A 14,024-nucleotide genomic window follows, 5' to 3' on the forward strand; every position below is an offset into this window, starting at 1 on the left:
CGGAAATCAGAAAGTTCACAACCCACCTGTTCTCCTCACTCTTGGGGGTGAACTGGTTTGTAAAGTGTTGCGGCGCGGCGGTTTGATCCCATTGGCTGTGGTGTTGCTGTGGTTCTCGCTCAGAGCGCTGTCTGGCAGGGCAGCATGGAGCGCCGCTGGAAGGCCTGCAAGCTGGGTGTGGGAATGAGGCCTGAGACGGATAGGGATTCCTTACAGAGCTACACACACACACACATGCACACGCACACACAAAACCAGCAACAAATGTTTTACACAATTACATGTAAAAGCATATGAATATCCCTGCTATTTTTAATTATAATGTGTCATAATTACAGCACGCACATTTCCCTCTTGCTTGAGGTCCTCCTGAATGCTCATTCTGACTCTTTCCAGAGTCTGCCATTTATCTGGGGCCTGGTTAAGTTCACCCTCTAGCCTCTCGATGTCCTGCAGCACAAATAAAAGTCAAGAAAAGTGACACAAAACAAAAAACAGAACAAAAAAAAAAAAAGGTGGACTCAAACTTTGGTCCACAAACTCTTACAGTCAGAAGTTTGGTGATGGCATCCGGTTGGGCGTGGCTCACGCTGCTGTAACACGGCCAGACAATCCTCCTCTTACTGTTGGACATGGCGTCCGCCTCCTCCGAGCTCTCCGACCTCACAGCCATCATCCTCCAGTCGTAACACGGCCCGGACGACAGAGTCTCATCTGTGAAGAAGTCCCATTTATTCAGGCTGGGGATGCTGATCGAAGGCTTCAGGATCACCTGGAAAACAGAAACCACTTGGTTTTAAGAACAATTAAGTGTAAACCTATGATATCCCGTATGTAAAACCCAGTGAAAAACAGTCATTTAAAAGTCATTTAATTCACTTTTATTTGTATAGCTCAATAATAATTGAGACAGCTGTGACTCAGGTTGGTGGTTCGATCCCCAGCTCCTCCAACCTGCATGTCGAAGCACACTCTGATGCGTCCACTGGTGTGTCAACGTTAGGTTAAAAAAAGAAGTTAGAAGTTCAACGGGCTTCACAGGCATACAAACACTAAGAAATCAGGTCACTTACATATTAAAACAGACATTTAGACAAACAATCAACCCATCGGAAATATACACAAACTCGGCAAACAAAATTCCAATATGATATTGATGAAGAAGGTATACATATGGCTGTGAGGTGTTATGACTATTAATTGGAAATGCCAGTTAAATGCCAGATTAAAATGGTGTCTTTTTAAGAGTTTCTTGAAATTATCGGTAAAGTTTGCTCCCCTAACATTTCCAGAGTTTGGGGGCATAACCTGGGAAAGCTGCATCCCAAGTTTTTCTCCATGAGGAGTATTGGCTATCTAACAGGTTAGCAGTGGAGGATCTAAGAGTGAGAAACAGGATGTAAAGCGACAGTTTCAGAGATATAAGAAGGTCCAAGACCACTTAGGAATTTATATACAAGTGCGAGTATTTCAAAATCAATTTTGTAGGATACTGGAAGCCAATGCAGCTTTGCTAAAACAAACATTTATTCTTTCAGGTTGGCGTCTTGAGCTGGCTCAGCTGGCAAGATTCTACAAACTTTCCACTTTCTGCAGATGGATATGAAATCAGCCTTTTAGGCTCAGACTCTGACAGTGAATCATTTTGCATGGAGAAGCCAAGACATCCAAATGTAGCACGTTTGAGTGTCGGGCACTTTAAAAAGTGAAAGACAGATATAAAAATCATTCTAAACATGTTTGTTCAGTGCGCAGGTTACAAGATAGGACAGGCAAATGATTTGTCATGAGTACTGAGGATTTTCCTGGAACATCTGTCAGCTACATGGCAGAATCTTATTATTAATGCTGCTCAACCTTGAAACACTAATCCCCATCTTTTTTTTTTTGGTACGTTTATGTTTGCATGTGGTGTAACCACAGACGTGGATGATGACGAAGATTTCTTTGGTGAGCAGAACTGAGCCACTTCTCATCCATCCATCTTCTTCTGCTTATCCTTTTCAGGGTCACGGGGCGGCTGGAGCCTATCCCAGCTGCCATAGTGCGAGAGGCGGGGTACACCCTGGACAGGGTCGCCAGCCTGTCGCAGGACTAACAGAGAGACGGGCAGCCATCCACACTCACATTCACACCTATGGGCAATTTAGAATCACCAATTAATCTAGCAACCAAAAAAATCATCAGGAGATTTTTGTAACATCTTTTTTGCAACCGATTTCACCGAACCCAACAACCTCCAGGAACCACTGCCTTCCAGTCGGGGAGTACAAGTTTCCCTAGCAACCGGTGGTTGCATCATGTCCAATATTGCAGGCAACACTTCAGCAATGTTCGCATGACATCACATAGAGGTAGAGGTATCAATGGCCAGTAATTTATCCTGTAGCGGGTGAAATACCACGATCATTTACATGGTAAAGCTAGTAATAAAGTGAGGTGAGAACATTTTTAATTAGATGTTATAATCAAATATGCTTAAAGCTTTCCAGCTTCATATTTTTATTTCTGGACACTCCTAGAGTAGCTTTGGATGGGCCTTGTTGCAGACCATCAGTTAATTCTATGTCTGAAACTGATTTAGCTCCTCCCTTTTAAAGTGGAACCATGACACCGCCACCGCTGGATGTCTCAAAACTTTTTAGAACTGAACAGACACAAGACAGAAATACTTGCTGTTGGTCCAAAACAAAATCAGAGACAGACAATTTGTTCATATTTATCATCCCTGTTTCTGAAACACAGTGAGCTAGTCAGGAATCTTGGCATCATTCTGGTCAGTGATCTCAGTCTTGATAATCACATCAATGAAGTTACCAGAACTGCTTTCTATCACTTACAAAATCTATCTAAAAATTCCTATCTCAAAGTGACTCTGAGAAATTGGTCCATGCTTTCATATCAAGCAGGTTAGATTACTGTACTGCTCGATTTGCAGGATTGCAAATCACCAGTATGACGACTTCGGCTCATTCAAAATGCAGTAAGCCAGAATCCTTACAGGTACACAGAAATTACAGACCCCAATATTACACCAATATTGAAGTCACTTCACTGGCTCCCAGTACAATACAGAATTACTTTAAAAATCCTGTTAGTTCATAAAGCTCTTTACCATATCGCTGACTGTTTACAACCCAGTCAGACCTTTCAGGTCATCAGGTGCAGATCTTTAGATCCAAGTGTGCCGAGTGTTATTATGGCGCTGTTCTTTGGAACAAGCTGCCTGCTGACATGAGATCAATTACAACTGTGCAAATATTCAAAAACAGACTAAAAACCTTTTTGTTCACCCAGGCTTATTAATAGGTGCTGCTGTTTTGTTTGATTTTGCTGCTTTCACTGCCTTAAGGCATTGCAAACGTACACAGGCTTTTATCATTTTTATCTTCTATGTTAAACACTTTGAGTTTACATGTAATGTGCTATATAAATAAAACTGTCATTGCCGCTTATCAGAGTGTGAGCTGCAGAAATCAGCTGTAGCTGTCTGATGTATGGGTTACAGTGAAGGGCAGCAAGGCGATGGAAGCACTCACTTCGTTCTCTGAGGGGCTGTACAGATAGTTGAAGAAGATGGGACTCCTCTGGTGCATCCTGTTGATGCACTCCCAGATACAGATGCCTCTCCGGGCCTGCTTATCACACTTATCCTCAAATAATAAGCCTGCAAAAAACACACACAGGAGAAAGTGATGAGGATATGAAGCCAGTTCGTCTCAAAGACTATTTTAACTGATTAACAGCCTCCTGGGTAGCTATGTCTATTTATATCAGAGACCTACACTCCTTTAATTACAGCCACAGAAAAGCCAAAATCTTGCAACCTAGGGAGGAGAGTGGGGCTGATGAAGGTGGGCCAACGATCTTTTCAAATCAATAAAACTGTTGTGACTGTTAATGAAACCAATATAGATACATAACTCAGTGTAATGAAGCATTTTTAGAGGAGAAGGGGGAAAAAAAAAAAAAAAAAAAGATCCCCTCTGGTTTAAGGACACTGACCGTGTTCCAAACGCTCGTAGTCCGAGTCCAACAGGAAGTTCTTGAAGCGGTTAGAGACGTGATGATAAGCCAGGAACTTCAGATAATACTGATTAAACTCAAACTCCAGAGGATGCTGCTCCAAAATCTGCAGAGATATAAAAAGATGGATAAAGACAGTTAGAAGGAGGTCAGCGTGTGGGCGACAGCTGCATCGTGTCCTCGTGTTGTGACTTCGCATCTATCCAGTGTATAAATGACCAATCGGAAACAGGAAAGAACCTCTCCTGCCTTTGTGAGGGCAAAGGTCAGTGATATCATAACCGCCAGACACAATCCAGACTGAGCCAGCAGGACCACTGCACCATTGTTCCCATCCAGCGCTGTGAGGTGGCCAATGATGGTGTCGAATATTTGAGGCCACCTGGGTCTGCTGGAAAAACAACAGCTGTTTTGGAGATGAGGCACTTCTAATTTTGAGCTCTTGTCCGAATCCCCTTTCCCCCACCGTTTATACCCTCAGACCCCCGATTCCTGCCAAACTGTCTTAGCCCCAAGCTTCTTTCAAGACAAATGCCGAAACTATCGTTGATGTAATTATGGAGTGGGTCTGTGTGACCCCAGACACAAAAAACCCCACACATTCCTAATGATAGTATTTCAGAACGACCAGCTTTTCGAACTCATCTGTGTAACTTCATCTTACTTGACAACCCTCCTCAAAAAAAATCCTAAAGCATACCCAAGCCTCCTAACACCTCAGTCCCCAAAACTGCATCTTCCACATCTGTTGTAAACACACTAAAATGTGAAGAGATGCTAAACACGCGAAACCGCACAGACGCTCATGCTGATCACTGTACAAATGGACCATCTGGCACAGCCTCGCTGCGTACTCCCGGTCCAATACACTGTGGTGAATTACATATCCAGTGTTGGAAAGTCGAAATTAAATTAAACATAGTTATTGACAGCTGACTTTCCTGCCTTCTCCCCCCTCGCTCACCTTTTCACTTTTTAAGGAATGTGATGAACTCATGAGGAATTAATGAATGACTCCTCAGGAGGGGAAAGTGGAGAGGAGTCACGTAGCAGAGATGCTTCAGGGTTCAGAGCACTATGGTACCTGCAGCGTGGTGAAACTCACCTGGTGCACACAGTCCAGGAATTGCAGGAAGATGGGTAAAGCCGCTGCCCTGGCTGCTGGGACTCAGGTTGCTCCTCTGCTGAATTTGTGGCCGAAGGACAGCCACTCTTTCTCCAAAAGGACCTGAAAACCCTCCAGAGTAGAAAGGATCGCTCAGGAGCTGCACCAAGGACACCACCTGCAGAGAGGACGAGAGAAAGGAGGAAAGATGACACAGAAAATTCCTGAATAGCATCCAGAGTACTAAAAATGATCATTTTGTTCTTTACTGTACTTCTTCTGCACAAATTCAGCTTATATGAACACAAATCCTGCAGTGTAAGAGCATGTTGTTCTTGGGCACTTCATAAAACTAACCTCTATGATTAGTGGACAACCTGCTCTACCTTCTGAGCCGAGCTGCTCCTCTGAAAGATTTTGAAATAAATAAGGGAAAGGGAAAACAATCATTTAAACTTAAAAACTAACGAAGGAAATGTGATTTAAGTGACTTTGAATGTGGCATGGCTGTTTGGATCAGACGGGCTGGTCTGAGGATTTCAGAAATGGTTGATCTATTGCGATCGTCCCACACAACCACCTCTAGGGTTACAGAGAATGATCCAAAAAAGAGAAAATATCCAGTGAGCGGCATTTCTGAGGCCACAGTTTAGACTGTAAAAACATTACTTGGTCTGATGAATCTCAATTTCTTTGGATGGCAGGGTCAGATTTTGGCATAAACAACATGAAAGCATGTCCATCCTGCATTACACCACCCCAGCATCCTGAACCATAAACATAATGGTTCAGGATGCTGGTGGTGTAATGGTGTGGGGGATGTTTTTCTCTGCACACTTTTGATCCCCTAGTACCAACTGAGAACCATTTAAAAGCTGCAGCCTGCCCGAATATTGTTGCTGACCATGTCCATCCATTTATGACCACCGTGTACCCATCTTCTGATGGCTGCTTCCAGCAGGAAAAACACACCATGTCACAAAGCTTGAATCATCTCAAACTGGTTTCTCCAACAGGACAATGAGTTCACTGCACTCAAATGGCTTCCACAGTCACCAGATCTCAATCCAGTAGAGCATCTGGACCAGCCTCTCCTAGCAGGACACTGTGCCTCAGCATAAACACGAAACACAAACAACAACAACAACAAAAAAAAAAAAAAAAAAAAAAAGAAGAAAAAGCCCAAAGTGATGATCCCGCCTCCAATTTTGGGTCAGAGTTGTTTTGGTGGCAAGATAAACACCTGGTGGCTTTAATGATGTGCCTGATTTTCCAATAGCACCCATCCTATAATGCAGACCCACTTATATTTCATACTTTTATTATATACAGGGTTAAAAGCCCATACATTTTGATAAATAAGATGTTTGAACATCTTACCACTAAAGGAAATTGGCAGCTGCATCACCACATCTGTGTGTGTTTTTTTCCTACTTGTCATGCATGGTTGCAATTTAACACACTCTAGTCTTTTTTATTTGGATGGCATGATTTTGCTTTCTATCTCCCAAAAAAAAGCTAAACACAATCTAAAAAATGACCTTTCATCTGACAATGCAATGTTAAACTGATCATCTGCTATCAATAACATTTATATAACAGTGTAGCAAAGCTGTAGCTTCAGGCACGCTTGAGCTCACTCCACAAAACGCCAGTTGAGAACCACTTGTCCACACATGCAATCTGGTTGGCTCGCTTCCCTGCCCGCGTCTCCTCCAACACAGCTAATGAGCCCTGACGCGTGTGGAATGAGCGGGAAAAACAGTTCATGGTTTCCCCGTGAGTTTACAAGAACATCCAGCCCTGCGTGGTCGAGAAAGCCCCCTGCAACCCAGCAATGAAATGAGCCCCCCTACGGCAGACTGAAGAGCGGATTTAAAAAGCAATCATGGAATGAGAGAGGAGGGTATATAAAAGCATAATGGCAGAAGATGGGAAGGAGAAACAGGAAAAAAAAAAAAAAAAGCATTTAGAAAGACAGTTCTGCATCCTGCCTGCTGGGTTTCTATGGTCCATAGCAGGAGAGCCGGCGCATATGGAGCCCATTTGCCTGTGCGGGTTGATCTGGACCTAGCGAGTTGGAGCCGGTGGCCCGTGGAGAAAGATGCTCTGGGCCGAACACGTGCCCCGCATAAGGGATCCACAAAATATACTTTTAAACGGCAGCTCGGATCTGCACAAACCCCATAAACACATCTGAAGGACACACACTTGCAACACATACATGTGCACTTTAACAGGTCAGTGTGGAAAATATGAGCTCAGAGGGAAGACATGCAAAGACAAACAGAGTTTAGCAGGAAATGGATACTGCGAATTGATCAGGATCAAAACAGACTTTTTTAAATTCCTAAAAATCTAAACTATGAGTTTTCATGAATGAAATCAGCACAAATCATTGACATAAGGCTTCGAGACTTTAGACTGTTTCACCTTATCTACACAGGTCATCCACTGACTAAACTGATTAAAATGGCCAGAAGAAGCAGGTGCAGTCTGGACAGATGCCGTGGGCGTCTGTGGGGAATCCCTAAAAATGTTTTCAATATCCAAAAATCACATTTAAATGGTACAAAATATGTTTTTGCTTTCAGTCTTAATTTGTGACTATAGAATAACAACAGGAGCTACATTAGCAGCTCAGAGGTATCCTCTCCCCTTAACATTTAGCCTCTTTTACGTAAGACTCAAAGCTCTGAAGAATTTTGCTTGTTGGAGTCAAAGTGACAATATTGTGCAGAGCACACTGATTAAATAAGTGCATGCCCCCCAAAAATGGAAAAAACAAAAAGGACAAAAACTTACTATTTGTTGTGTGTGCACACTTATTATAAAGTAAATATGCATTGTTGCTGTGGTGTATATGGGTATGAGATGATGCACTCATTGCTTGTTAAGTGTAGTAGTTCACATCTTCATTTAAGTAACAAAAAAAAAAAAGGAATAAGAAAAACTAAAAACTGTTAAAAGTTAATCATAACATAAATAGTTACCTATTTTTTTTAATTACTAATTAATCTTTAAGAACTTTGTAAACTACAGCTTGTATCCACAGGGTAAGTTGCACTTTCATTAATAAGCTGCCACAGGTTTTAAGCTCATTTTTGAAATTTTGGCAAATAAATGCGATCAAAAGTGTGGCTGAAGTTGACCTGAATTTGACACCCATCTCCCTCAAGGCTGTCCAAATCTGGACCATTTCAGGTGAGGCTGCAGTTTGTTTTTTTTTATAATAACTCCCTGGGTGTCCTGTTCAGCCTAATTGCACATGCATAATTTCACTATGGACTCAAATATCAACTTCTGTCTCAAACTGACCCAACTTTCATGCAGCTACCGTAACACCCTGAAGTGAACATTTATTGTAAATAACCTGAAATGGGACACACTTTTCACTCCCTACTACTGCATTTTATTAACTTTTCTACTCTCTCCTGCAGTCTGTGGCTTGTAGAGGCTCTTCTTTTCTGTCTTCTCTTTCCCCACACCACCTAAACAGTTGCAGCAGATGGCAGCCCCCTCCATGAACCTGGATCTGCTGGAGGTCTCTTCCTGTAAAGAGAGTTCTTCCTCCCCACTGTCACCAAGAGTTTACTCATAGAGGATCACATAGAGATGCTTAACCCTCTTAACTGGAGGGGAAGGCGAAATGTCAAAAAAGTAACTTAAAAGGCCAAACTGTATGTTATTTTTGACATCAATTCGTGGACCGGAAGTGGGCGGGGCCGCAAGTTTGGAGACCCCCTGACATAGAGGATCACTATTCACCTTACAATTTAAAGTATCTTCAGATGACAGGTGAACAGCTCCTATTAAGTAAAATAGAACTGAAATGGATTATGAAGAGGGGTTTGAAATGCAGCAAGTGCGACTTGTACTACGGGAAACTGTGTTTTTGTGCACTTACAGTCACAATCCCCTTTCAATCCTTCTGTCTATTGGCTCTGGAGTCCATGAATGATTAGTCTCAACTAATATCGAACAGCTTTTACAGTAGGATTTTGTTCATTAGTCACGCTTTCTTGCCTCGGCTCAAACCTGATTTTGCCCGTTTTTAATACTTCTTCTTTTCTCTAATCTGCTGTATTTTCATACAGAAAGTTGTCTGTGGAAAAATACCTAAAAGCAAATTTTGCACTATTTTAAACCTCCCCCTGGATATTTTGTTCTACTTCACATCTGTCCGTTTTTAATGGACGGTATTAGTGCATTTTTCTCACTTGTGTAGTAATGTCCCAGCCATCCTCCAGGCTGAGCATAACAGATGATCCAGTGTCCAGAAGCTCCACCAGAAACAAAGCCAGCTGCAGGATCTTCTGAAGCTGCGGGAGGTCAACATATGTGCATGTGAACAAATACACCAACACAGACACACAGACACACAATTAATCCTCTCTGTGCATATATCGCCATGTTTGGCCGGTCAGTAAACTGCCTTCTTGTTTCTCACAGATGATATTTTTCAGCAGTGTAGAATATGTTCAATTTAAGGCTGCTGGGGGTCAATCAGATAAACAGCCCGATAAGGACTGTGCTCTCACTGTATCGCTGTAAATCTGTTTCTCTTGGGAAAATGGCTCCAGAGTGGATTCACATAATTTATCCATTATGTGAATCTGATACACAGGATGAGCAAAAACAGTGGCCCGATGGGTCATTCTCACACACTTTTAAGAGTCAGACTTTGAGTTAGATCAGATGGTTTAGAGAATTAAAAACTGAGTGTGTTTGTAGATCATAAAAACAATGTTCTCCATGTGTTTTGTTACCTGCTGGATCCATTCGGAGTCTTCCAGAGCTTTGAGGAAGGAGTCCTCCGAATCAGACGAGGTGGCGCTGGGAGCGCAGGCCCTCAGTAGTTTTTTGAAAGCAGCTTTCACCTGCCGTGTGTCTGCAAAATCCACTGGCACCAGTTCACAGTTCAGAGAGGAGTCCACTCTGAGGCCCTGCAGACAGAGAGATTTAACATGTCACCAGGAGACAAATACAAAAGCGTGCAAAACGTAGTACAAGAAACAGATACAGTACGCTACTTAAAATGCTGCATTTTTGTCAGAATAATACTTAAATTGAATCAATTAATTTGATCATTTTTAAAATTTTTTATTTAGGCTTCAGGCTGTTTCGGCTCTCTGTGATACCAAAAAGAACAGAGAGCCTTAATGTCATCATTTTGGGCATACAAGTCTTCTTGTAGCAAATTGGAAAAAAAGTGAATTAAATGGAGGGAAGCTATAAATGGAGAGGAAATAAAAGGCTTGTTTCAGACAGTAGATGAACTGAGGGGCTGCACCACGGCCCAGTGTAAGATAAATAAGGATTATTTTTAACTCTGAATCATGCAAAGTGAAAAATTACAATATGCTCTATGTTATGCTTAAAAGGTGTGCAAAATATTTTCCTCCAACTCATTTATACATACGTGAATGAGAAATGCAGAAACAAATAAACACAGGCTGTGATGCACTCATGCATTGTTCTACATTGTGGTGTTGTTCGGTGGTGTTTTTTCCACTTATCTATAGACCTACCTTTAACCTCTTGCGTGCTGTAATGGTTAAAGGAGGGGGAGCAATGCCGATGTCAGTTACTTCTACTGCAGATTAGAAGTCATTCTACTTGTGTCTTATGGATGCCAGAACAATAACTCAAGCTGAGATTATACACCTTTGCAAACAAGGACACGGACAGCTGCACACATGGACGAGCAGTCATTCCGGTTACAGTTCTGTGAATTCCGCACGGAGCCTCACGCTCAGTCTGACAACAAAACTTATGTCATTTGAACTCTAGCAGACTTTCAGACGCCAAAACTACAACACACCTCTCAAAGGCTTTGTCTTAAAAGTTGTACTGACATAGGTAAAACTTTGTAATTGTAGGCTTCTGGTAAAATGATTGAGTCATCGCAGCAGAGGTACTAATTCATGTTTCAGCACTGAGATTAAAAAAAGTGAAAACTTCATGAACTTTAAAAAAAAAAAAATAAATATTAAAAACATTTAATTTCATGTGCAAATGTAAAAAATTATTTCAGACAGCTCTGACTTTTGTGACCACCTGATACTGAATGATTAAGAGGACTGAGTGCACCACAACCCTAGATAAACTGTCTTTTTTTTTCTCGTGACATTGGACATTCGGAATGGGACTAAAGTACTTTTAAAAGTCATCCGGCATCAGGTCAACACAATTTCTGAAATGCACACTAAAAGCAAACAAGTTATCTGACTCACTTGATAAGGCAGCATACCTGCTAACAAAGCATCTTTTGATAGTACAAACTAACAAAGCATGCATGACCATGAGAAAAATGACCTCCTCCTCAACTGAAACCAAGCTTTCTCCATCTTGCTAACTTCTGAGGGAGCTCTCTCTGGGATGTGACTTACTCATCAAACTCTTCTCCAGATTAGGTTACAGTATGGATGGACACGTGTCCAGGGGAGTGGCTGCAGCCCTTTGCAGCTTGCAGCAGCAGGTTGCTGTGAGGCTGCAGCATGTGAAGGATGTGGCCACCTTGGTTTGTCTTGTTGTCCTCGCTGTCTCTCGGCTTCTCATTGCTCCAGTGAAGGATGTTGTGCTGCTTCTCGCTCATCGTCTGAACATTTGAACTGATTCTCAGGTAATCACACTCGCAGGCTTCACCAACTCATTGAAATTCCCTTTGGAGTTTCGGTATAGGGGTTTGAAAAACTTATGTGGCTTGGGGATGTACATCATCAGCCCCAATTTTCTCTGCCAACATGTTTGTTGTGAATAACACAAAACTTCATCAATTTGTAAGTTTAAATATTTCTTTAAATTTAAACACAAACTACTTTATCAGATGTGGTACTTTATGACTTTCTCCTGGTATTAATTCCACGTTTTCCTTGGGGATGAATGAATCACGAAACAAACTGTGCATGACAAAATCTTTGGACAAACTGCCATTTTTCAAAAATCCAGACCCGTTTTACAGCAGCACCTTTGATTTGAAAAAGCAGGTGTTACCAGTAAAATGAAGTTTTAGTGGAGTGGAAAGCCTTAATTAATGTGATTACCAAAACCTGTGAATTAGGTTTACTAGGAAGACTCCTATGTCTTGATGCATGCTCAAAAAAAATCCAGGTAAGGAAAAATGATTCTGTTCATCTGGACGCAACGTTTTCAGTGAGAGAAATGTTTCATCCAAGCGACGTCTTCAGCCTCAGCTGACTGCAGGTTTCCCCAACCTTATAAACAGTACAGCTGCATAACGACTGAACCAGCCCCTTTGGGCCCCTTCCTCACTTCAGCGATGGCAGACACCTACTTTCTACTGCAATTTAATAAAACTGTTCTGCCATTAACTCCACCCTTACAGAGTTTACAAGAATAATTTATGTTGACTTTGTTTTAATTAAATAATATTTTTATTGCCGGGTCTGAGTTAAAAGTGGCATTGTACTGGACTTCATTATGTCTGTTTACACATCTAGTACACCACAACCAATAAAACATAATTTAACACGTATGACAGCATAAGAAACGTAACGGGGTTTCATAAAACTCACAGAAGAACAGATGCGCTGGATTGCACAAGGCTGCGCAGAAGGTTGTGCAGGTGTACCCCATAAAGAGGCCGCTGAGTGCAGATTTATAACAATGTACTACAACACCCCATAGCATCCTGTCCTCAGTCCCCAGCAGCTTTGTTTTCATTCTTACCCTCAGATGTGACTTTTCCCCAAAGATGTAAAGGGCTGCTTGATGTTTGAGGAGTTGGGCCTGCAGACTGTGGCTCCCTGCAGGGGGTGCCAGATCCTTCCCTGCTAGTCTGGCACCCACGTCAGCTGTCAGCGGATGCTGACCGAGTCTGCTGCTGGAGCGCAGGCTGGCCCACATGCCTGCAAACACACAGATACAAACAGAAGTCTCACACACACGCATACATGAGCCGGCTAGTTCGAACGCCAGAGACGCACACATGCTGTCAAACAAACTCAGACTAAATGATGAACAGCACATGACATGCGAGCTACGTTTACATGCACAGCAGTACAACAGGGATTATGCAAACACCTTCATTCCTTCAGTCCACCAACAAAGCAGTTGCTCTGACACTCGGATGTGCTGGGATATTAGAAGCAGAAGTTGGTGGAATTTTTAGCAAGTCAACAAGTCTAGATGATGTTTCTCTGAATACCAGCATGCAACGGCTTCCAAAGAGAATGAATCACTGCCAGGAAGGACGTGATTTTTCACACTAATCAGTTTCAGGCCTTTTCAGTTGCACTTGCAGGACTATTGAACCACAACTGTCAGCTGCTGTAGCCAGGTCAATTATACAAGAGCATAAACTGGTTTCAGTTCAGCATGTTTGAACCCAAAAACGCTGTTTTTTTTTCCGTCCAGATGTGATCAACAATGTAACAGTTCCCACCTGACTGGCATACCTGGTGACTGTTGGTTAGACCTTTTATGATTGAGAGATAAACAGGAACTCAAACCCCGTAATCAACAGTGCTGAGGAGGTAACTTCTGAAATGTAATGGTTTCCAGAAACTCTGCTTAGCAGGTAAAATGTAATAAAAAGTGCAACTGTTTTATCACATTAATGAGAAGTTTTTTTTTTTTTAAGCCTTATTTTTAAAAAAGTTTTAAACTTAAATACAGCAACTGGTTGCGACATTGCAAATATTGCTCTACATAAAAACATAACCATGCTTAGATATAATGAATTCCATATTTATTTTCCGCAAGTGCAACTTACTACAGTTAAAATGACTCATTACTAGTTACCCCCCCAACACAAGATATCTAAGACTTTACAAGACTTTTTCCTTATTAACTAAATCCTACTCTCCGTGAGTCACATCTACAGAATATTTGAGCCGTCTTCATTATACTGCAGGAGGGCCTCAATGGC

General features: G+C 41.9%; 1 protein-coding gene across 1 annotated transcript in view; it reads right to left on the reverse strand.

The window, feature by feature from the left end:
- Positions 1-3,539: 3,539 nt before the first annotated feature.
- The window catches only part of sbf2 (SET binding factor 2), a 105,755-nt gene continuing 95,270 nt past the window's right edge, over positions 3,540-14,024 (reverse strand). Inside the window, exons 31-36 of the mRNA XM_030721929.1 lie at positions 12,824-13,002; positions 9,901-10,077; positions 9,352-9,453; positions 5,132-5,309; positions 4,006-4,132; positions 3,540-3,667 (exon numbers count right to left, since the gene is read on the reverse strand). Coding sequence (XP_030577789.1) covers positions 4,104-4,132; positions 5,132-5,309; positions 9,352-9,453; positions 9,901-10,077; positions 12,824-13,002 — 665 coding nt within the window. The 3' untranslated portion in view covers positions 3,540-3,667; positions 4,006-4,103. The remainder of the gene's footprint in view (positions 3,668-4,005; positions 4,133-5,131; positions 5,310-9,351; positions 9,454-9,900; positions 10,078-12,823; positions 13,003-14,024) is intronic.

This window comes from Archocentrus centrarchus, chromosome 3, assembly GCF_007364275.1.
Source record: "Archocentrus centrarchus isolate MPI-CPG fArcCen1 chromosome 3, fArcCen1, whole genome shotgun sequence".
NCBI lineage: Eukaryota > Metazoa > Chordata > Actinopteri > Cichliformes > Cichlidae > Archocentrus > Archocentrus centrarchus.